The sequence below is a fragment of the Oreochromis aureus genome, linkage group 22 (assembly GCF_013358895.1).
Source record: "Oreochromis aureus strain Israel breed Guangdong linkage group 22, ZZ_aureus, whole genome shotgun sequence".
In the NCBI taxonomy this organism is placed as follows: Eukaryota; Metazoa; Chordata; class Actinopteri; order Cichliformes; family Cichlidae; genus Oreochromis; species Oreochromis aureus.
Window position 1 is genome coordinate 26,937,545 of NC_052962.1, and position 24,983 is coordinate 26,962,527.

The 24,983-nt window shown below is 40.7% G+C and overlaps 2 protein-coding genes across 2 annotated transcripts in view; one reads left to right on the top strand and one right to left on the bottom strand.

Moving 5' to 3' along the window:
• Positions 1-7,439, bottom strand: part of oscp1a (organic solute carrier partner 1a) — a 42,824-nt gene extending 35,385 nt beyond the window's left edge. Inside the window, exon 1 of the mRNA XM_039605433.1 lies at positions 7,308-7,439. The gene's annotated coding sequence lies outside the window, so the exon portion shown is untranslated. The remainder of the gene's footprint in view (positions 1-7,307) is intronic.
• Positions 7,436-20,627, top strand: si:dkey-206d17.12 (uncharacterized protein LOC563108 homolog). Its single transcript, XM_031735844.2, has 6 exons — positions 7,436-7,571; positions 8,364-8,910; positions 15,632-15,771; positions 17,384-17,618; positions 17,712-17,812; positions 18,262-20,627. Exons 2-6 carry the CDS (start codon positions 8,399-8,401, stop codon positions 19,203-19,205), a joined length of 1,932 nt encoding a protein of 643 aa, XP_031591704.1. The 5' UTR covers positions 7,436-7,571; positions 8,364-8,398; the 3' UTR covers positions 19,206-20,627.
• The last annotated feature ends 4,356 nt before the right edge of the window (positions 20,628-24,983 follow it).

Below are 24,983 nucleotides of genomic sequence, written 5' to 3' on the forward strand. Positions count from 1 at the left end.
AACCAGTCCCTGAACCATATACTCCATCTGAACCATTGATTACTTCCGAAGCTGTCACTGAACCATCCACTCCATCTGAATCAGTGGTTACTTCTGAAGCTGTCAATGAACCATCTACGGCATCTGAATCAATGGTTACTTCAGAGCCAGTCACTGAACCATCCACTCCATCTGAATCAATGGTTACTTCTGAACCAGTCACTGAACCACCCACTCCATCTGAATCAATGGTTACTTCAGAGCCAGTCACTGAGCCATCCAGTCCATCTGAATCCGTCGTTACTTCTGAACCAGTCCCTGAACCATCTACTCCATCTGAATCAGTGGTTACTTCTGAAGCTGTCATAGAACCATCGACTCCATCTGAATCAGTCATTACTTCCGAACCAGTCACTGAACCAACAACCACATCTGAAACACCAGTTGAAACTGAACCAGTCACTGAACCATCCACTCCATCTGAATCAGTGGTTACTTCTGAAGCTGTCACAGAACCATCCACTCCATCTGAATCAGTGGTTACTCCTGAAGCTGTCACTGAACCATCCATTCAATCTGAATCAGTGTTTACTTCTGAACCAGTCACTGAACCATCCACTCCATCTGAATCAATGGTTACTTCAGAGCCAATCACTGAGCCATCCAGTCCTACTGAATCCGTCGTTACTTCCGAAGCTGTCACTGAACCATCCAGTCCATCTGAATCAGTGGTTACTTCTGAAGCTGTCACAGAACCATCGACTTCATCTGAATCAGTCATTACTTCCGAACCAGTCACTGAACCAACAACCGCATCTGAATCAATGGTTACGTCTGAATCAGTCATTACTCCGAACCAGTCACTGGACCAACAACCGCATCTGAATCAATGGTTACGTCTGAACCACTCACTGAATCACCCACTCCACCTGAATCAATGGTTACTTCAGAGCCAGTCACTGAGCCATCCAGTCCTACTGAATCCGTTGTTATTTCTGACCAGTCCCTGAACCATCTACTCCATCTGAATCAGTGGTTACTTCTGAAGCTGTCACAGAACCATCGACTCCATCTGAATCAGTCATTACTTCGAACCAGTCACTGAACCAACAACCGCATCTGAAACACCAGTTGAAACTGAACCAGTCACTGAACCATCCACTCCATCTGAATCAGTGGTTACTTCAGAGCCAGTCACTGAGCCATCAAGTTCTACTGAATCCGTCGTTACTTCTGAACCAGTCCCTGAACCATCTACTCCATCTGAATCATTGATTACTTCCGAAGCTGTCACTGAACCATCCACTCCATCTGAATCAGTGGTTACTTCTGAAGCTGTCAATGAACCATCTACGGCATCTGAATCAATGGTTACTTCAGAGCCAGTCACTGAACCATCCACTCCATCTGAATCAATGGTTACTTCTGAACCAGTCACTGAGCCACCCACTCCATCTGAATCAATGGTTACTTCAGAGCCAGTCACTGAGCCATCCAGTCCTACTGAATCCGTCGTTACTTCTGAACCAGTCCCTGAACCATCTACTCCATCTGAATCAGTCATTACTTCCGAACCAGTCACTGAACCAACAACCACATCTGAAACACCAGTTGAAACTGAACCAGTCACTGAACCATCCACTCCATCTGAATCAGTGGTTACTTCTGAAGCTGTCACAGAACCATCCACTCCATCTGAATCAGTGGTTACTCCTGAAGCTGTCACTGAACCATCCATTCCATCTGAATCAGTGTTTACTTCTGAACCAGTCACTGAACCATCCACTCCATCTGAATCAATGGTTACTTCAGAGCCAGTCACTGAGCCATCCAGTCCTACTGAATCCGTCGTTACTTCTGAACCAGTCCCTGAACCATCGACTCCATCTGAATCAGTGGTTACTTCTGAAGCTGTCACAGAACCATCAACTTCATCTGAATCACTCATTACTTCCGAACCAGTCACTGAACCAACAACCGCATCTGAATCAATGGTTACTTCTGAATCAGTCATTACTTCCGAACCAGTCACTGAACCAACAACCGCATCTGAATCAATGGTTACTTCTGAACCAGTCACTGAATCACCCACTCCATCTGAATCAATGGTTACTTCAGAGCCAGTCACTGAGCCATCCAGTCCTACTGAATCCGTCGTTACTTCTGAACCAGTCCCTGAACCATCTACTCCATCTGAATCAGTGGTTACTTCTGAAGCTGTCACAGAACCATCGACTCCATCTGAATCAGTCATTACTTCCGAACCAGTCACTGAACCAACAACCGCATCTGAAACACCAGTTGAAACTGAACCAGTCACTGCACCATCCACTCCATCTGAATCAGTGGTTACTTCAGAGCCAGTTACTGAGCCATCCAGTCCATCTGAATCCGTCGTTACTTCTGAACCAGTCCCTGAACCATCTACTCCATCTGAATCATTGATTACTTCCGAAGCTGTCACTGAACCATCCACTCCATCTGAATCAGTGGTTACGTCTGAAGCTGTCAATGAACCATCTACAGCATCTGAATCAATGGTTACTTCAGAGCCAGTCACTGAACCATCCACTCCATCTGAATCAATGGTTACCTCTGAACCAGTCACTGAACCACCCACTCCATCTGAATCAATGGTTACTTCAGAGCCAGTCACTGAGTCATCCAGTTCTACTGAATCCGTCGTTACTTCTGAACCAGTCCCTGAACCAACAACCGCATCTGAATCAATGGTTACTTCTGAACCAGTCACTGAATCACCCACTCCATCTGAATCAATGGTTACTTCAGAGCCAGTCACTGAGTCATCCAGTTCTACTGAATCCGTCGTTACTTCTGAACCAGTCCCTGAACCATCTACTCCATCTGAATCAGTGGTTACTTCTGAAGCTGTCACAGAACCATCGACTCCATCTGAATCAGTCATTACTTCCGAACCAGTCACTGAACCAACAACCACATCTGAATCAATGGTTACATCTGAACCAGTCACTGAATCACCCACTCCATCTGAATCAATGGTTACTTCAGAGCCAGTCAATGAGCCATCCAGTCCTACTGAATCCGTCGTTACTTCTGAACCAGTCCCTGAACCATCTACTCCATCTGAATCAGTGGTTACTTCTGAAGCTGTCAGAGAACCATCGACTCCATCTGAATCAGTCATTACTTCCGAACCAGTCACTGAACCAACAACCGCATCTGAATCAATGGTTACATCTGAACCAGTCACTGAATCACCCACTCCATCTGAATCAATGGTTACTTCAGAGCCAGTCAATGAGCCATCCAGTCCTACTGAATCAGTCGTTACTTCTGAACCAGTCCCTGAACCATCTACTCCATCTGAATCATTGATTACTTCCGAAGCTGTCACTGAACCATCCACTCCATCTGAATCAGTGGTTACTTCAGAGCCAGTCACTGAGCCATCCAGTTCTACTGAATCCGTCGTTACTTCTGAACCAGTCCCTGAACCATCTACTCCATCTGAATCATTGATTACTTCCGAAGCTGCCACTGAACCATCCACTCCATCTGAATCAGTGGTTACTTCTGAAGTTGTCAATGAATCATCTACGGCATCTGAATCAATGGTTACTTCAGAGCCAGTCACTGAACCATCCACTCCAACTGAATCAATGGTTACGTCTGAACCAGTCACTGAACCACCCACTCCATCTGAATCAATGGTTACTTCAGAGTCGGTCACTGAGCCATCCAGTCCTACTGAATCCGTCGTTACTTCTGAACCAGTCCCTGAACCATCTACTCCATCTGAATCAGTCGTTACTTCTGAAGCTGTCACAGAACCATCGACTCCATCTGAATCAGTCATTACTTCCGAACCAGTCACTGAACCAACAACCGCATCTGAATCAATGGTTACGTCTGAATCAGTCATTACTTCCGAACCAGTCACTGAACCAACAACCGCATCTGAATCAATGGTTACGTCTGAACCAGTTACTGAATCACCCACTCCATCTGAATCAATGGTTACTTCAGAGCCAGTCACTGAGCCATCCAGTCCTACTGAATCCGTCGTTACTTCTGAACCAGTCCCTGAACCATCTACTCCATCTGAATCAGTGGTTACTTCTGAAGCTGTCACAGAACCATCGACTCCATCTGAATCAGTCATTACTTCCGAACCAGTCACTGAACCAACAACCGCATCTGAAACACCAGTTGAAACTGAACCAGTCACTGAACCATCCACTCCATCTGAATCAGTGGTTACTTCTGAAGCTGTCACAGAACCATCCACTCCATCTGAATCAGTGGTTACTCCTGAAGCTGTCACTGAACCATCCAGTCCATCTGAATCAGTGTTTAATTCTGAACCAGTCACTGAACCATCCACTCCATCTGAATCAGTGGTTACTTCTGAATCAGTCACTGAACCCCCAACTCTATCTGAATCATTGATTACTTCCGAAGCTGTCACTGAACCATCCACTCCATCTGAATCAGTGGTTACTTCTGAAGCTGTCAATGAACCATCTACGGTATCTGAATCAATGGTTACTTCAGAGCCAGTCACTGAACCATCCACTCCATCTGAATCAATGGTTACTTCTGAACCAGTCACTGAACCACCCACTCCATCTGAATCAATGGTTACTTCAGAGCCAGTCACTGAGCCATCCAGTCCTACTGAATCAGTCGTTACTTCTGAACCAGTCCCTGAACCATCTACTCCATCTGAATCAGTGGTTACTTCTGAAGCTGTCACAGAACCATCGACTCCATCTGAATCAGTCATTACTTCCGAACCAGTCACTGAACCAACAACCGCATCTGAAACACCAGTTGAAACTGAACCAGTCACTGAACCATCCACTCCATCTGAATCATTGGTTACTTCTGAAGCTGTCACTGAACCATCCACTCCATCTGAATCAGTGGTTACTTCTGAAGCTGTCAATGAACCACCCACTCCATCTGAATCAATGGTTACTTCAGAGCCAGTCACTGAGCCATCCAGTCCTACTGAATCAGTCGTTACTTCTGAACCAGTCCCTGAACCATCTACTCCATCTGAATCAGTGGTTACTTCTGAAGCTGTCACAGAACCATCGACTCCATCTGAATCAGTCATTACTTCCGAACCAGTCACTGAACCAACAACCGCATCTGAAACACCAGTTGAAACTGAACCAGTCACTGAACCATCCAGTCCTACTGAATCAGTACTTCCACCGAAATTACCAAAGGCTGGGGAAGATTCTAATCCTTCATCTAAAGTGCCACCTCTCGCGATACTAACAGCGGAACCCACAACTTTATCTAAGTCACCAACATTTATACCAGATTTTCTACACCCCTATGAAATAGGACCAGGAGATAAGTCCCCAACACATTATTCTGTTCTTCCTCAACCTAATCATGATGTTCCACCTGGACCAGTACTTGAGATACATCCCCCTATTTTCCCTAACATGCTGCCCAAAAAAGTGCACAAGCTACATAGACCATGGGTAAGGCGCAAGTGTTACAGAGGCTAAATGATGATGATGATAATGAATATGATCAAGTAAATTAATCATCTTCCAAAATCCTAGAAAGCAAAAATGTCTGATTGTGTTGTGTTATAAAAAATAAATTACAATTTACGATAAAAATGTTTTGTTATCCAATGTAATCGCTTTCTAACAAAATGTTTTGGAAAAGTGAAATTGTAACTCAAAAATACATTAAAAAAAACTATTTTCTTCTTTCTTTTATTTAAATGTAATTAAATTGGTACAATAGATAGACTACTTAAAATAAAGTATTATCTATATTATATCCATGAGTTTTATAAGTTTTGCTGCTCTGGTTGCATTATTGAATGATTATTCTTTTAGGGATTCTACAACAATTCCTTAACTGACCTCTCAAAGGGTCAGTTATTATTGTTTCAGTATTGAAATATCATCAGTCTCTTAATTACTGTATAGTCAGCGTATCAAAATACGCTTCAATTCAATTGCTTCAATTATACAAATAATTGAAGCAATCATGAGGTTAAAAAAATTAGTTTTTATAATAATTATTTTGTCAGTATGCAGTCTGCATGGTCAGTATTTATGGTGAATATTTATCAGCCTTTACTGTAACGTGTTAGTGTGGTGTCACCCACGAAAACCCATTATGACCCTATGCAAAGAATCCGCATATGGGAAAAAATAAATAAATATAACACTTATATGTTTTAACAATTGTGTGTGAAAAAAGATGATTAAATGATAGCCATTACCAACATATAATCACTGGCCTCTTTTTTAGGTCAAACTGTTTTTCTGATTGGTAACATAACTAAGTAATCAGTCATATTCACACATGCAGACGATAATGGGGACAAAACGTGATTTAAGTGAATATTGCATGGTTGTTGGTGTCTTATAGGCTGGTCTGAGTAATTCTGAATCTGCTGATCTGCTGGGATTTTCCCACTCAGCCATCACTCAGGGGTTTAAAGAGAATGGTGTGAGAAAGGTAAAATATCCATGACGTTGCAATTTGCATGGGCTTACCAAAACTGGACAATAGAAGACTGGAAAAACATTGTCTGTTCTAATGAGTCTCAATTTCTGTTGTGATGTTGTGTCCTTGTTTTCACGTTACAGCCTATCTGAGGGTCATTGTTGCCCATTTCCATCACTTTATGACCACAGCAGATACATATTCTGATGGATAACACACCATTTCACAATCATCTCAAAGTGGTGTCTTTAATATAACAACTGCACTCAAAATAAATAAATAAATAAAACACAGTCCCCAATTCAATACAGCACCTTGGGACCTTTGGAGGTCGCAGTGGTGGTGGATGGGGGCTTCACATGTGCAGCTGACAAATCTGTAGCAACTGTGTCACACTATTATGTCAATACGGAACAAAATCTCTGATGAATATTTCCAGCACCTTGTTGAATCTATATGAATTAAGGTCTGAAGGTGAAAGGGTGTCCAACCTGGTTATAGCCAGGTGTACCTAATAAAGTGGATAGTGAGTATATACAGTATGTTCACAAAAAGCCCTGTTAGGTTTTCATAGGGGATACTTATTAAGTCTGCAAATATGCCCAAAAACTTATTTTTGTCACATGGCGACTGGCACACAGGTGTGTCCCTGAGGCCCTCTAGTGGATCATTCGGGCACTGCCTAAGCAGAAATAAACGGGGGCTACATGTAATATAGCCTATTAGGAAAACTCAACGTATTGTATTATAACTATTTATTGACTTACCTACTACGAAACGACTAAAATCCGAGTGGGTAATATGTTTTAATACTCTATTTCTTGCACACCGGCCTGGCAGGTTAATGTGCTTATTACCTGTATTTCCTGGTTTGCTCTTGCATAATAAATCAGGCGAACACGGATGGAGTCACATTTCGTCAGGTCGTAACTCGCTGGATTCCCAGCATGTGACTCCGGCACGCTGGTCGTCTGCTGGCTGTTTGCTGTGTCAAGAAAAGAAAAACCCCAACTTCCTTGTATCGACTCACTACTCAAACAGAGAAAGCTTCGCATCAGCCGCGACAGCTGCCGACAACCCGAGAGGAATAAAAGACGCGTTTGGCACATTTTAATACACCGGTAAGTTTCTTTCTGTTAACTTTGAAGTGAAAACGGAAAACTAAAATAAAAGCAGGACGACTTTAACTTATTTGGCCTCTGTGTTCTCCTCTTGTCTGTACTGGCAGATAGACATTTCCAGCAGGAATGCCAAACGTGTGGTAGAATGTGCTGCTTTTCTTTGTTTTACCTCAAATTGTAAAGTAACTTTTTTGAGATTCACCCAGCTGTAAATTTAGTGTCATAATATGACGAAGTCATTCAAAAACAACAGCAACAAAACACAGGATTAGTGTAAGAATATCTTTCATAAGAACACAAGAAGTAGTTTAAATACAAATAAAGTCAGTCTGAGATAAAGGGAAATGTCAAGTTAAAGTCTTAATTGTTTAAAAAACGATCACAACGTAATGAAATTCACCTTATTAGTACAAAATATTCACAGGAATAAGAGAAGAAGCTAAACAGATTGTTAACTGTTAATTGCCTACAATAAAGGAAATGTTTACTGTTGTTTAAATCATTATATTATATTATATTGTATTATATTATGCTTTTAATCCCATAACTGTAGTAAATAGTTACACATTAAATTTAGCTATACTGAACTTTCTTACAGCAACTTCTAAGCTCTGCTTTCATGGATACTCAGTTATGATACTGATATTGTACTGAATTTATTACCGATACCCAAATAATAATAATGCTAATGTTTAACTGGTTTATGTGCTTCACACATTTTGCTGGTTGTGTGTATTTACAGTGCTCCAGTTTCTGTTGATTAATGAGCTGACTAATCTGTTTTCCAAATAGGTGTGACATGCGTGGGCTTCACCCACTGAGAAGAGATGAATACTGATGTTTTACTCTGCCCAGCTGTGCAGACGTGGAGTAAAACCCTCATTTCAGAGCCACACCGCCCCACACACTCCCACACCTCTGCATGGGCCTCTCCTTCACTGCTCCCACTTCGCGACTCTTGCCGTCCCTTCTGTGAGACCATGTACCCAGGTGAACCTGACCCGAACATGGACCCGCAGCTCTTGGAGTCCCAGCTGGACTTCTTCCACAAGCTGGGCTACTCCACGGCTCAGGTACAGGCTGTTCAGCAGAAGTTTGGCCCCAACATGGACACGGATAAAGTGCTGGGGGAGCTGGTTCGGATCGGGCCCGTTCAGGAGGCCAATCAGGGGCCGGTGACCACAATGTCGGTGCTGGTGCCCAGAGGAGAAACCCAGCCATCGGGCCCTACACTGCTGCTGCCTGTAGCTGGCACTTCTCCTCAGAGCAAAGAGGAGACTGGCGAGGAAGGAAAGACTCTGAGACCCGTCGTTATAGACGGCAGCAATGTGGCCATGAGGTGAGTAAACTAATCAGTAGCAAGACTGATATTGAGTGATTGATTATGACATCGGTTAAAGCTCATGAATATGCCACCCGAGTCCATTTTCAAACAGAAATCTCCCAAATCCACTGTTTAAAGCTCCTGCGTGCTCCAGCGATGATCTGATTGATCCATATTTGAAAGCAGAATCATTATTTTATTATTTTATTATTTTATGCAGTATTGTCCAAAATTCACAGGTTAAAAGTCAGAGAATTTCTGTTTCTGCGTTATGGAGTTTCTATCTATCAGAGCTGCAGTGATTACATGATAAGGCAATAATACTTTCAGTTGGTTTCCCCTCAAAAAGCAGATGAATGAGCTGCTCTTGTCTGTTTTAAATAATGTAGAACCACAACGATTAATCAGTTAATCAACATTTTATATGCAAATAACTGTTTTAGCTAAACAAGCTATCTCATCTTCATACTTGAGAATATTTAGTGTCTCTGTTTATGATAGTAAGCTATATTTTGGGGGTTGGACTGAGGAAAATTAGATATAACAGGCTTTTACTCAGTTTTCTGGCATTTTACAGAGAAAACCGTTAATTATCTTAGAAAATAGTGTGTAGATTTATTTCTAATGAATATAATAATACATTTCTGCCTTAACAAAAACCTTTGTTCTGCTGTAACTAGGATAGATAACTTCTGTTTTCAGTCAAAGAAGGTAAATCGGTTAGTTTTTTTGTTTTTTTTGTTTTTATCGTGATTCTCACAGCAGCTACACAAGCTATTTTCAATCTTAGTGCGGCTTTGAGGTTACTAGGCATAAAGTCCTCTGACATTTAACTACACCACAACTCCCCCACTGATTTAATTCAGTTTTTTAAGAGATCAAATTCCTTCTAATTGTATGATAACCAGCTGAAATCAGGTCATTGTGACAGTCAGCTTCCATCTGCAGTTTCATTCACAGTTTCAGTTAGGAGTAGGAGTTGACTGAGTGGGAGGGTATCTGATGACAGCCTGTACGCAGGGGTCCAGCAGAGTTAGATGCTTCATTTACCTTTCAGCACGTTTAAACCCAGAACAAAAGCTTTTTAAACACAAATAGGTTAAATTATGCTCTTCAGGTGGTGTCATATCTCTTTTTTCTGGTTTGCTTTTTTAATCAAAATGTGGAAACAGCATTGATTTTAGAATAGAATAGAATAGAATAATCCTTTAATTGTCCCACAAGGGGAAATTTGGTTGTAACAGCAGCAAAAAAAAACACATATACAAACAAACAGTACACAGGACACAGAACATATTTACATATTTACAAAGATTATTTATAAATGAATTGTTGTTTTTTTTACAGTAGATAGTGAAAATACAAGATCTATGTGGGAGGTCTTTATCGGTGGGGAAAATAAAATATGTGAAACATACATAATATGAAAATACAATTCAAAGTGTAAAATTTATGTCCTCTTTCAAATTTTCTGAAAGTCGTGAAGTGATTGGAGTCTTTGGAATTGGAAAAGGTAAAAGACTTTCTGAAATCCTGGCCCCAGGGCTTTATATTTGACACCCCTGATTTAGAGCATTGCTCAAATCTGTTTTTTTATTACGAGCCAAGCTTTCCTTTCTCGTGTCATGTTTCTGTGACTGATTAGTCAGTTCTTGGGACTGCAGTAGCTTGAATAACTAATTTTTTTGCAGATTTTCCAAGTTGTTTTCTAACTTGGTGGACACTGGCAGAGAGATTTGTCAGTTTTCCCTTCCAGGAACAAACCCAACATTCCAATATTTTCTGAGAAATATCTACAAAAACTGGTTTCTACCAACATCACAAAATTTTTGATTAGCAAATATGTGAGAGCCAATTTGAACTAAATGCTAACGTTAGCATGCTAATATGCTAATGGTTGCCTGAGCTGATGAGCTGTGTGCTGCATTTTGTTAGATTTAAAACTAGCTGTTAAGCCCATGAGCTCAATAGTTTTTACTGAAGTCATAGAGTGAGTGAGTTGTACAGTATTTTCTCATAGCTTTCTTTGTAAATAATGATAATACTGCCCTATAGTGTTTACTGTGTCAACATTAGCACCAAATCCAGCATACAGTGAAACTGTAATACTGTTAGACATTTGATTCAAAACCAGTATTGTTCGTCGTTTTGTATCGTTAAAAGTCTTGAACTTCATCAGATACATTTCTAAAATTATTGCATTTTATTTCAACCATTCCAACAGTTATTCCAATATTTTAATAATAATAATAATAATGGATTGGATTTCATATAGCGCTTTTCAAGGCACCCAAAGCGCTTTACAATGCCACTATTCATTCACTCTCACATTCACACACTGGTGGAGGCAAGCTACTGTTATAGCTACAGCTGCCCTGGGGCAGACTGACAGAGGTGAGGCTGCCATATCGCGCCATCGGCCCCTCTGGCCAACACCAGTAGGCGGTAGGGTAAAGTGTCTTGCCCAAGGACGCAACGACCAGGACAGAGAGCCCAGGGATCGAACCAGCGACCCTGCGGTTGCAGATACGCTTCCCAACCCCCTGAGCCACGGGGGGGTTAATTCATACTAACTTTAATTAGTATGAATTAAAGTTGCTAATCATAATATTAAATATTTAATATAATAAATTATGTATATACTCTTTTAGGTTGAAGATTTAAATACAATTTCAGTGATTAGGCCCATCAGAGATTATACTACACACTCACTGTGTGTTTTGTATTTGTGTTGTGCATCACCTGAGGAATTTTTTTTTTCTTTTTACTCAGAACACAATAAACCAGTTCTGCAAACTGCAGTTTTGAAGACTGCTGTCTTTTCCCAAAAGCATTCAGGCACTGATCTCTGTTGACTGTGATTTGGGAAGTTTAGTTGTGCTAAGCATTTCTTTTATCATACACCGAAGCGTGAGAAAGGGTGAGACAATTAGCGTATATGCTATCTGTTTAAGGACAGTATACGCCCCCGTCTGTCATTTGCCTTTCCCAGCCGGGCATGCAGGTTCAGGCATGCAGCTTCTTGAGTATGCAAATCAGATTGTACCTATAACGCTTTCTTTTTTAAGACGAATGTCTCTGGAGCAGGCCCAACAGCATTTCTTCAAAGTCATTCAGAAATTCCCCCAAGGACTTAAATCACTTACATCGTCACAGTCTGAGTAGAGGTGTACCTTATTTGTTTAGAAACAGCTATTCTGGCAAGTTGATGATAGAAGTGTTATGAAGCTGTTGCTAAGCGAAATAACCGACTTTGTTTAAGCCACACGATAGCCAGATGTAATTTTTTATTTTTTATTATAGCTGTGAACATCCATCAAGCCACTAAAAACCTGTCTTGGGTTAGGGTGGGGTTTTGTTTTTTTAAAAGCCAAATTTTTTCCTTTCAAATAAAGTCTTGCTTTTAGCTTTACAGTTTTTTAAGCTTTTCTTTAAGTGTTGTAAATATTTAAATAAGTGAAAATTTTATAAAACTGCTGGATAATAACCTACCTTTAACCTTAGATGATGAGAAAGTGGATGATAAGAGCCAGCTAGAAACAAACTAAGTCAAAAGAAAAATAGTTTTTCATATGACTCTGTGCTGTCCTGTTAAAAAACTAAGCACACCCTTACTACAGATCACCTCTATAAAAGTTTTTGCAGTTTGCTTGCATTTTCTGGACGTCCCAGAAAATTCACCTGATAGAAACTGCTACTTTCTACAGGCATCAGTTAGCATGGTAATTATAAATGGTGCCACACTAATGGATGTCTTGTGCAGGCATCGGTAATTGTCATGTCACTGTCATGAAACTGTCATTACGTTCATGACAGTACAATTAGAACACGGGTTGCCAAAACAAAGACTTTCTTCTCTAAAAAAACAAAGAAATAAAAAGTATGGCTACAGGGCTTGAGTCTGCAAAGTCGTACCTGAACAAACCACAAGATTAATTGGTGAAAATCAAACTTGGCTAAAACCAAACATTGCCGATCAACACTTTGTGCTGATAGGCTCACGGTGGTGGAGGGATTTGGGCTTGTTTTGGGCACTTTGCAGTCAACCACGAACTCCTCTGTACACTAGAGTCTTCTAGAGTCAAATTTGAGGCAATCTGTCCAACAGCTGAAGCTTGGCTGAAACTGGACTATGATGCTTTGCTTTATTTCGACTGTTATGTAGAGTTGTTTATAGAACATTCAGTCTTTGAGTCCCTGTTTTTGGTTTTTGTTATTAGTGACGTAACAATTTTTTGCAACACATTTTTCTTTTTAAAATGCAATAAATGTTAAGAGTACTCAGTGGTTAGTACAGTTTCTTCACAGCAGTCTTAGAAGTCATTGTCAACCCTTTAAAGCCGGTCGGAGCGGGCACGCTCCGTTTTGCATAACTATTTTTAAATCCCTGTAGAACCGGTGTTCTGGGAATCCATCCTACCTGAACAAACATCCTACCCAACGTTTCTGCGCAGACGCGCCGCATGCGCACAACACCAACGCCGAATTAACTTCTTTTTCCCTCACCCATCCAGAATACTTCTTAAGGTTATGGTTAGGGTTATGGTTAGGGGTAGGGTTAGGTTTAGTTGCAAGTCATGGTCAAATTATAACACGGGTAGGACGTTTTGTCAGAGTAGGATGGTTTCTCAGAACACCGGAACCGCGCAAGCTAGCGCAAAAACATAGTATTTCAGAAACACGCTTTGCCGATCCGATCAGCTGTTCGTAACACTTCCCACATTGAAACAGACGTCAGCGTGAACGATCGCATGTCCGCCATTTCCTGCCCGAAACCGGAAGTGACGTCATTTTCGCGGAAAATGTAGGGGTTTTTTTTACTTGTAGGCCTTAAAGCCTATATTGGTGTTTTTATAAGTCATGTTTGACTTCATGCTTTTCTGAATAGTTTCTGGGATGCTTAGAACTCGAATTGCACTGTGGAAATAGTTTATTATGATGCCCAATTTGCATTATAGGATTTTTTTTCGTTTTTCCTGCAGTATATAAAAATTGGTGTATCTCAAAAATAAAACTATGAAGACACTCAAAATAAATTTCCTGTTGTTGTAAACTATTTTTTGCAACTTTTTTGTATTTAAAGTTTTGAGGGATAAGCCTCTTAAATTTCTCCAAGTAGAAATATATGTAAAAAAACCAAAAACGATTTTCAATTTGTTGTACTTTATTGCACTTTATGAGATTAATGTAGTTACTATGGACTTAATGCATACATATTATTAAAATATGGGCTATAATAGTTGTATTGATGTATAGCAACTTGAAATGCTCCCAAAAATGGCACTACAGCATGTAAAATGTAAAGTAAGCTCTGGCGGACTTGGTTCTATGGTAGGTCTTAAAGGGTTAACAATGTTAACAAAGTTGGGCAACTCATAACAGACAAAAATCAGACATTCTTGGGGAAATCCCTCGCATAATCACTAATGCCAGTGATTCAGTCGTTTACCTCGTTACCGCCAACTCGGTGCCAATGCTGGCACGGAGCCAATTCTGCCTCATGCTTTTTCCAAGCCAGTTCACATTTCTGCAGAATAGAGGAAAAATAACTGTGACATGAAGATGATGGGGTAGTTTTGAAGGAAAATCATAGTGGGCAGAATCAATCCGTCTATCATTCGTGAATTTCTTAAGGTAGCTCTTTCCATGGTCATTGTTTCCTGTATTGGTACTACTACAAATCAGATAGAGTGGAACCACATCTAGATTATGAAGGGATATATAAGCATCGATTTTTCTTTTATAGTACTGTTCCAGTGACAGCTTTTTTTGCACTGTGGATCTAGTTATGGATCAGATGCCAGTGTGTCACTGACCACTTTCTTTAAGCAAACCTTTTGGGTCATATTGACATGATAGCATCACATTGTTATTGCACATCCATGACGTCCATCTCCTGTTCCACCACATCCCAAAGGTGCTCGACTGGATTGAGTTTTAAATGATTTGAGGTTTGTGACATGGAGTGTTTTCAGAAGACGGGAACATCATGTTCACAAAGAGATGAACGTGCTTAAACGATGCTCAATTGGTACTATGCGGAAATATTCCCCACATCATTACACCATGATCACCAGCCTCAACTGTTGATTAATGGAAGGACAATTCCATGCTTTCATGTTGTTCATGACAAATTCTCACACTGGGCCTCATCAAATCAGGCTATGTGTTTCTAGTCTTTTATTGACCAATTTGGTGAGTCCAAGTGAAGAGGACTGCTGCTCTCTGGATAGTTTCTCTTTTTGGACTGTTCTCTGTAAACCTTAGAGATGGTTGGTTTTCAATAGATCAACAGCTGATACTGAAATCCGGCCAACCACGGCACTTAAATCACCTTCTTCCTCATTTTAAATACTTATTTTTAACTATAGCAGGTCATCTTGATCATGTGTACGTACCTAAAAGTATTGAGTTACTTCCATTCATTAGATATTTTTGCGTTAGGGAGCAGTTGAACAGGTGCGCCTAATAAAGTGGCTACTAAGAATAGTCCTCGCACTCGTGCCTAAATCATGGTCAACCTGTCGGAGACAAAGAGCTTTGTTCTATTGTAATCTTTCACATCAATGTAAATAAGGTGCACTGATAAGAGCTGTGCTGCCGAGTGAACATCAAAGAGTGCCATTATAAACACCACAAACCTTGTTCTAAACTGGGTCAGGGAAGTTTCCCTCCAGCTGTTAGTGTGTGGGCATGTGTTCTGGTTTCTCATTCATTTTTCCTGGTTTTCATTTAGCCACGGCAACAAGGAAGTTTTCTCTTGTCTGGGAATCCAGTTGGCTGTGAACTTCTTCCTGGACAGAGGCCACACTGAAATCACTGTGTTTGTTCCCTCATGGAGAAAGGAGCAGCCCAGGCCGGATGTTCCCATTACAGGTACAACACTGGGAATTCACGTGCTTTGTTTTGTTTCTCTACTTCCTTCTTTGCCCGACTGTGAAACCTGCACTGAAACCTGAAAGTTGTGGTACAATTTCTATGACAGAACTAGTTAAAATATTTATTAAGCTGAGAGAAAGTTGACGCCTTTGATACTTTTTAAGCAAAAATTTCCCAGAATGTCCCAGCACGTGTTTTAAGCTTTTGATGGGGATTTTAAAAAGACATTTAAAAAAAAATTTTTTTCCGATTTGCCTCCTATGACGTATTTAATGGCAGTTAAAGCAAGAACTCTCAATGTAATGGAGTAGATTACTAATAGATTTGAAACTAAATGGTAATACAAAAAAGCTGAACAATAAATAATTTGAGAAATTATTTGTAAGTAGTGGACTTAAAACCCAGGCATGTAACTGGCAGGACATTGTTTGATAGAATCAGCTGCTGATTCTCAGTTTACTGTAAAACTCAAAAGGGGAAACTCCACAGTTTTTTTCCCCCCATGCACAAAGCTTATCTGTAGCATGTGCTGCAAAAACTCAAAAGAAATGTTTTTTCTAATTTTTTTTTTTCTTGCTTCTGTGACACCAAATGATAATCATCATTTCAGTCAGCCTGTGGTGACCTATATTTGGAAGTGACTGCTGATAATGTAGTTAAATTGATAGCTCATGCAGATAAATGGTTTTGTGTTAGGGTGTAATTTCAAGTCTGCAGTTATTATTCAAGATGTTTTGCCTCCTGGGAAAAAACACAAACTTTATTATAGCTGAATGAGTTAAATAAAGATCTGAATGGGCATTTAGTGATGACCCTGAGCTTAATTTGCAGCTCCTCTCAGCTCCACAAAGATTAAGCTCTTTGTTTTGTTCCTCTAGCCACTCGTTTAGGGTTAAACTGTGCTCCTTCTGCAATTTTTCTAAGTATGGAGTTCCACAGGGCTCTGTCCTGGGATGAATTCTATTCACATTATACATGCTTCCCTTGGAAGGCAAGGCATAGCATAGCAGTGTCATCGCTATGCAGATGATACCTAGCTTAATCTATCCATGAAGCCAAATGACACACAGCAGTTAGCTGAACTATAGGAATGTCTTATAGAGATAAAGAGCTGGATGACTTTTAATTTCCTGGTTCTAAAACTGAGTTATTGTACTCAGCCCTAAAGATTTTAGATAAATAGTGTCTAACCAGATATTTACTTTGAATGGCCTTATGCTTGGTCATTTTGACTAGGATGTGTCCTTGTGAGCACATTAAAAATATCTATGACTGCTTTCTTGCATTTCTTTAAGACAGGATGTTTGTAAAATTAGAAATATGCTGAAAACTAGTTTGTTCACTTATTCTAGGCTTGACTATTGTAAGTCATTATTATCAGGTTGTCCTCAAAGCTCCTTGAAAAACCTTCAGTTGATCCAGCAAGAATACTGACAAGGACTGGGAATCGAGATCATGTTGATCCCAGATTGGCTTCCCTTCAATGGCTCCCTGTTAAATCCACAGTCAAATTCAGAATCCTTCTTCTCATATTCAAAGTCTTGAATAATCAGTCGCTGGCTTTATTGTAGTGGCTCATCATTTCTCTGACGTAATGTTTGGCATTCAGATCAGCAAATTCTGCGTGAGCTGGAGAGGAAAAGGATTCTGGTGTTCACACCGTCGCGGCGCTATGCAGGCAAACGGGTGGTCTGTAATGACGACTGCTACATTGTCAAGCACGCCTTTGAGTCTGACGGCATCATCGTGTCCAACGACATGTACCGTGACCTTCAGGGAGAGAAGCCGGAGTGGAAGCGCTTCATCGAAGAGAGGTTGCTCATGTACTCCTTTGTTAATAACAAGTGAGTTTTGCATTCCTTATACACAAGATCCCGACCAGCTAGTAACCTGGATTTACCGATGAGTGATGATGTTTGCATTTCACCCCGATGCAGATTTATGCCCCCCGATGATCCGCTCGGTCGACATGGACCAACCCTGGAGAACTTCCTGCGGAGGGTTCCAAAGACTCAGAAAAAACAGCCGTGTCCTTATGGTGAGAGAGCTTTTTTAAGACATGTAGCACCATCAGGGGTCACAGTACAGCAAACATGGATCCCAAATACACAGTCAGGGTTAAAAAGAGAGATCTTGATCCAGCAGATGGTTTCAGCCCTCACAGATTTCACAATCCAATATTAAGGAGGAGACACTAAGACAAGTTAAACTTCACAGTGCTTGAGACAACCTACCTGCCAAGTACAGTGGTGCAGTTTTAATTTCAAAGAATGCCCAATGTTGATCAAATTTAGTTTATTTTGTTGCAATTTGTGTAAAATTAATAAGGAAAAAAAACTATTTAAGGCAGTATTTTAGAAAACGTCCTTACTTTAACAAGATTATGTGCAGAGTACTATACATACAGGGTTGTTATTTGACATTTCTCTGCAAATAAAAATACTGCTTTGATGGAGTTATAGAGCCTGCTGTTTATTCTTTTTCCAGGGAAGAAATGTACTTATGGAATCAAATGTAAATTCCACCATCCCGAGCGAGCCAAACAGTCCAATCGTGCTCTTGCAGACGAGCTTCGGGAGAGTGCTAAGCAGCCTACTGCTCCTCAGAAACAATCTTCAGCTTGCTCCAGTCCTGTGCCTGGACTCAGCCTCCTGTTGGTGGAGGATATGGCGAAGAAACTGACTCTGGGAAACGAGAGCAGCTCCATAAAAAAAGCTCATAAAAATGAAAAGCTAGCTCAGGTGAAGGCAAGTCACTGCTCCAGCAAGAAGGCCTCATCAAAGAAGGAGAAGTCCAGCAAACATGCGTCATCTGATCACAACTCGGTGCAGCACAGTCGCTCTCAGGAGCAGCTGGACTCTGGTTTAGGCTCCATAGACAGCCAGCCGGTGGAAGCTCCTCGGAGTCTGAGTGATCACCAGTTTGGGCTACCGTACAGCAGCTGTCAGCAGTACTGCCCTCCAAAAAGTGCCCCGTGCAGCTGCTGCTCACATGGCACTCGCTCTTGTGGGAGTGCACCAGCTTTCCCAACACACAACATCGGGCCAGTGAACAGCCACAGCGCTGATATGATGCCCTACAGTCTGCCCCACTATCCAAACTATTGCGCTTACCCAGTCAGCATGAATCCGTACAGCCAGCCAACAAATTTCCAGCGCAGCCAAACCCACAGCTTCCAGAGGCCACAATGGTCCGATCCATTCTGCGGTCAACCGGCGGTGGTCCGCAGCCTCCCGGGAGATCCCTCACACTGGGAGCCTCCTCCAATGAAGCCAGGTCCCAGCAGGGAGGAGAGAGAGGTTATACGGAAAAAGCTCCTCGCTATCTTCAGCGCCCAGCTGGTGGATACAGCCATGGACATGTTCCCTCAGATGATGGATCCACAGATGCTCGTGGTCGAAATCCTCAAGTTGCAGAGTCAGCTGAGATGAAACGAATCCAGTCCGAGAACTCGTCTTTCAGTGGAAAGACTGAAGGTTAACATGAGTTTGTGTGTTTTGTATTGTGGTATCCACCTTGATTAAAAACTCTATTTGAATTCTTTGGAGTTGCCTCGCTGCAGTCTCACATTAGAGGCAGGATGCAGTTGATACAAATTGTATCTTTATTTATAAATTTTAGCACACATGTGGCTTTTAATGCTACTTAATTGGATTAACTGACACTCTTGAGGTCTACCTTTCATAGATACACTTACACAGTCAGATTCAGTCACCAGTGTGTTGTGTGGATGAGGAACACGTTCTCGATATTGATGTCTTTTTTGGAAGAAGCTGACGTCGGAAAATGACGAACAAGCTCGGAAATGACCGCGAAGGTCGCCTTGTGTGTGTCTCAACAGTATTTAAGAACCGGCTGTGCTGTGCTGAGCTGCGTACTGAAATACCTTTTTGTGTCATATTGGCACTATGCATCTATTCTTTCTAAGACATCACTGTGCAGTGTTGTCAATCAACATGTCAGGATAAAATATTAATGGCTGCGTTCTCACCTATGCTCCCTGAAAATGGTAGTTGATCTCAATTGTCAGAGTTAAGCTTGTTTTTGACATGGTACTGGGTCTTTGATCCAGAGTTTCTATGTTTCTGGACTTAATAGTGTTTATTGTGTGTGGAATATTGTATGTGATTCCTAGTTTCATAATTATATTTACGTCATGTTTAAAGTATGCATCGGTTAGCATTCAGATTTTAGTTACCTTAGAGTTTTTCTGCCCTAGGCTGTGTTTAGTCAGCCTTGTCTTCATGGTTGTTTATCTATTGTCTCAGTGTTTGTTGCCCCCCTTCTGTCTCCTTAGTTGGTCATGTCCGTGTGTCTGTGGTGTGGTTTTGTTTTTTCTGTGAGTTCCATATTTTCTTAGCACATGACTTCTTGTTTCCTGTTCCTAGTATCTAGTTTTTTCCTGGTTAGAGTTTTATTTTTTGTATTTCCTTTGAGCCTCCAAGTACGGGAATAAAGCTGCTTTATGGTTAATTCTGTCTGTCACCAAGTGCTGCACCTGGGCCCTGCCTTACCTGCCATATAGCTGATTATGACAGTTTTATAGTCCCGGAAACTGGATTCTGTTTGCCTGGATGAAGCGTTTTCAGTGGAAGAAGCTGAGCTGCATCTAGATGAACTGATTCAAGTCTGTACTTGGATTGCTACGAGACACAATTTTATGATGGTTGATATTCTCAGTTTAGATTATTTAATGTGTTTTTGTGATATCAAGCTAACTGGAAGTTAAAACACACCTCCAGTAAAACAGTAAAACTGTTATATTTATTCCACTTTATTTTACTACATAGATTCTGTTCTTTTCATGCTGATACAATAGTTATGAAAGTTGTTGAAATAAAAATAAACAATTACCAGTCCAGCTGTTTACATTGTGCTTTATTTGCATGCATTTTTAAAGACTTGATATATATACACCACTCACTTAACCAATGTGTTTGTGATAATATGGTGAATAACTTTAACTGGCAAACTTCACAAATCCAGTAGCTTCTGCATATGCAGAAATTCCATTAATCCTTTGGAGTCCAACCAGAACTACAAAGATCTAAAACATAAATTCTTTCACCTGTAGTTGCTGCAGAACAGTAATTTACCTGCAAAATGACATCCTTGCTTTTACATAGGAATACAACCCTAGGTCCCTGAGTTGAACTGTAATTGCTGGGAGACAGGTTGGCTCCCACCAGCCAACATGTGGAACTGCATAGCAACCGAAAGTGGCTGCCCATGAAGATGTTGGTGCTTCTGAGTGAGGAGTTCGTTGGCGCTGCTACTTTTTACCAAATCGGGAAGAAGTACCAGAATAAAAATGCTGATTTTTCCCGGTCGCAAGAAAATTGCCTTCCTATTTTTACTCTCAAGCAATGGTCCCTCTAATTTTTCATGTCTGAGCGAACACACAAACTCCCTGAGCGGTCCCTTGGACCACTGTGAGCGACATCAGACGTGTGCACTGTGGTCACGCCAGCATCTAATCCATCCAAGTTACATGGTTTATTAAAATAATCAAATTACAGCATTTACATTTATGGTGGACTACTTTTAAACTGCTTTAGCTCATTTACAATGAAAATGTAAAAAAAAAAATCTAGCCATGGGCCTGTGTAGTATGTTAACACTGTTGGAAGTAAAAATAACTTGAACTCCAATTTCGAAAACACAACTTTCTTTCTTTCTTTTTTTTATAAAGCTCTGACTTGTATTATGAGTATGAGTCTGTGGTCTGGGAGAGTCCTGAAACTGTCTGTCTGCAAAATACAATATATAATGACCAATGCTGGGCAATTAATTATATAGTTACTACTTCAAAAAAGTAACTCAGTTTGGCAAACAACAGTTTTTTGCAGCTATTTTTTTTTAATGCAGCCAAGGCATTTTTAAATAAACATTTCAAACTATTTACAGAACATTCAGCTGTTCTGCATCAAATCTGATGCCACACAAATTATTTGTGCCACTCCAAAAAATAATTTCTGTCCACTATGAGATAAAAGAGAACAACAGCCTGATACCTGCAGGCCTGACAACAGGAGATGTATCACTCCTGTAACACCTGTAACATTCAGTACTCGCTTCATTGTTCTGACACACACAACAAAACTATTGACTACACTACACACTAACTACACACTAACTACACAAGATTTGCGCTAAACGTCTCAAATCTCTCACATCTCAGAACACCGCCGTCACTCCTAAAACTTCCCCCCGTTTCTTAACAACTAGATGCCACGTTGCCATATCATTTTTTGATTGGTCGACACGGTACTTTTTTTGGACGAATAGGAAAGAGAGAGGGGGGTTGTTTTTGCTCACAGGCAGAGAGTGCTTTCGAGTGTTTTCCTTATAAAACGCCGTTTTTACCGTTTCTTTCTGCAGTAAATATAAACAACGATAGTATTCAGGAAGAAAACCAAACATTGCAAATATTTTTATCATAACTCTGGTTTTACGTGGCCTATCAACACAATTAAAACTGGTATAAAGTCCACACTTTTTCCGTCAATTGTTCCGTCTGTCCTGCTCACATCTCCAATGGTTGTACACGTTGTCATTAACGTGGCTTCACTCCACATCAGCCACGCCGCTTTGCTAGCTAAAACACCAGTGTCGGCACATAAGGACGCTGTCATAGCCTGCCAACGACACTTTAGCTGCGTATATACGAATGTGAATCACATCATTGGCTGGACTATGGGATAAGGTGGCATCGTTGTAATCCCATACGGGAGCAGCCAGTCACTTACTGACTAACACTGCAAAACAGAATTGTTAACGTATTTATTTTAATTTCAATTCAGGTTAGATTTTTTTCTGTGCGCAACGCAGATTTTCTGCGCACAGAGACCGTGCCATCAGTGCGCAATTGCGCACGTGCGCAGCTTAGAGGGAACATTGCTCTCAAGTTGCTCATCAGAGGTATATATGTCTAAAAACCAGTGTTTATGTTAATTTAGATAATAATAGTTCTTGCTTCTTCAAATAAGCGGTTTGGTTTAGTTTGGTTTAAGTTAGATGAGGTCACCAGGAGGTGAATGCAAGCCCATTTAATGTTCTTGAAAGTGATGGAAATCAACTTTGTGTGAGAGGCTTGTCGGCACAGGTAAATACCCTTAAACACACCCTGTCAAGTTTTTGGAACACCTTAAATTTTACAAGTAGAATCTCATTATAGAAACACAAACATCTAGAACAACAGTACATTTAGAAAGTCTTCAGACCCCTTCCGTGTTCCCATCATTGTACACTCTGTAACCTGTTATAAAGTGAAAAAAAAAAAAGCTTTTATATTCTTTATGCAAATGTAGAGGAAATCATTTACTCTCCTTTACAAAAGTTAGGATCGTTCTTTCATCTCTCACACCCTTTGGCATCATTTATAGCTTTGACAATTCTCCGGTAAGTTCCTCCAGGCTTTGAACACCTGGTTTTGGCCAATGTACTTCATTTGTTTCATTCATTTGGGGACATAGCTGGACTGGCCATCAGGCATACCGGGCATTTGCTGGTGGTGATTTTTCGTTTTTATGGGCCGATGGGGGGGGTTTTTCTTCGTTTTTTTCCGTAACGGTATAAACACTGAAAGGTGGTGGATTGGCCAGATGCTGGGAGTTGTGTAAAAATAACTCAATTGTTTGGTGGTGGCTATTGCGGAGCTTCTACAGATTCAGTAACATTAGCAAGTGGTGGAGGCCAGCAGATGCAACACGCTGGCAGGTGGATGACGGAAAGGCAGGAGGAGCAGAGACCCGAGGCGGTGAACTGAACTTCAGGTAAGAAGTTATGACCTGCAGTCTATCTGGGTCAGATATAAACCAAGTTTAGGTGGAGTTTATTTTCGTTATGCTGACTTTTTACAGTCAGTTACAATAACTCGTACTGCGTACTAGCTAGCATGATGGAGTTTCTACTTCTGGGCGGGTGCTGTGATGTTACTGATGTTGAACTTGTTTTATCTTATTTATAAGGTTAGTTATTAGAGTTTCCAGCCATCCCGTAAAAAACGGAATCGTCTCGTATACAGAGAAAATATTGCGCGTTTCGTATTGAGGTGAAATGGAACAGTTTGTCCCGTATTTCAGCTACAATGAAAAAGACACAAAGCTGAAGTTATTCCGTGTCTTTGCTGCACAGCTGCCTCTTCTTCTCCCATTCTCTCCCCCTCCCTCTCCTGTTTCTACTTCAATCATGAAACTGATCAGTGATCAGCTGATCGGCTTTTCCCTCTTGTTTGTTTATCGCTCTGAATCTTACAACAAACGTTTTCATCTGATGTAAAATGTATAGAAATCCATTATTGTACATAGTATTTTTTTTAGGGTCCCATCATAATTTCTTCAGAAGTAGCTAAGCACTGTTTATGATGCCAGCATTTTCCCACATTTTCTAGATTCTGTACCAGTACTGTGTGTAAAATGCCATCAAAAAGTCAATTAAGTTTTTCTTTCTCACCTGTCTTTCTGTCTCCTTTCACTTTTTAAAGGTTGCCATGTTAGAAAAAATATTTTGCCCTGCCATGCTGTTTATTGATGTGGCAAATGAATGGTTTATGAAAATATATCTAAATCTGTCATCAGTAATCAGTAATGATCATGTCTCACCTCTAGTCTTCTCTGTCTTAATTTCAGGTTTTCACCATGTGTTGTAGATAGTTCAGGAGGTTAACTCGACCAAGCAGTCTACTTTTGGGTACTGTTTAGAATACCAGAATAGGGAGGATGGTGAAGGTTTAAGTTTATTAGAGTGATACATATATACCAACAAGACAGTGTACATCACTGTGACAACAGCGTTTGTTTTCATTCAAAGGATTTATGTTTTTTCCTATAATACCTGGTGGGCCGGTCTCTTGTCAAAATGCCCGGGCCGATTTTTTGTCCCAGTCCAGCCCTGTTTGGGGATGGTGCCTTCCTGTTCCAATATGTCCACCAGTGCACAAAGGAAAGTCAAAAAAGATGTTTGGAAGAGCTTGACGGAGTCCTGACCTCAACCTGATAAAACAACTTTGGGATAATTTAGAGAGGAGACTGCGAGCCAGGTCTTCTCATCTAACTTCAGTGTCTCACCTCACAAGTGCACCTCTGGAAGAACGGTCAAAAATTCCCATAAACACAGTTCTGAACCTTGGAATGACATACCAGAAGAGTTGAAACATGTATAGCTGCAAATTGTGGACCAACATGATATTCAACCCTATGGATTAAGAA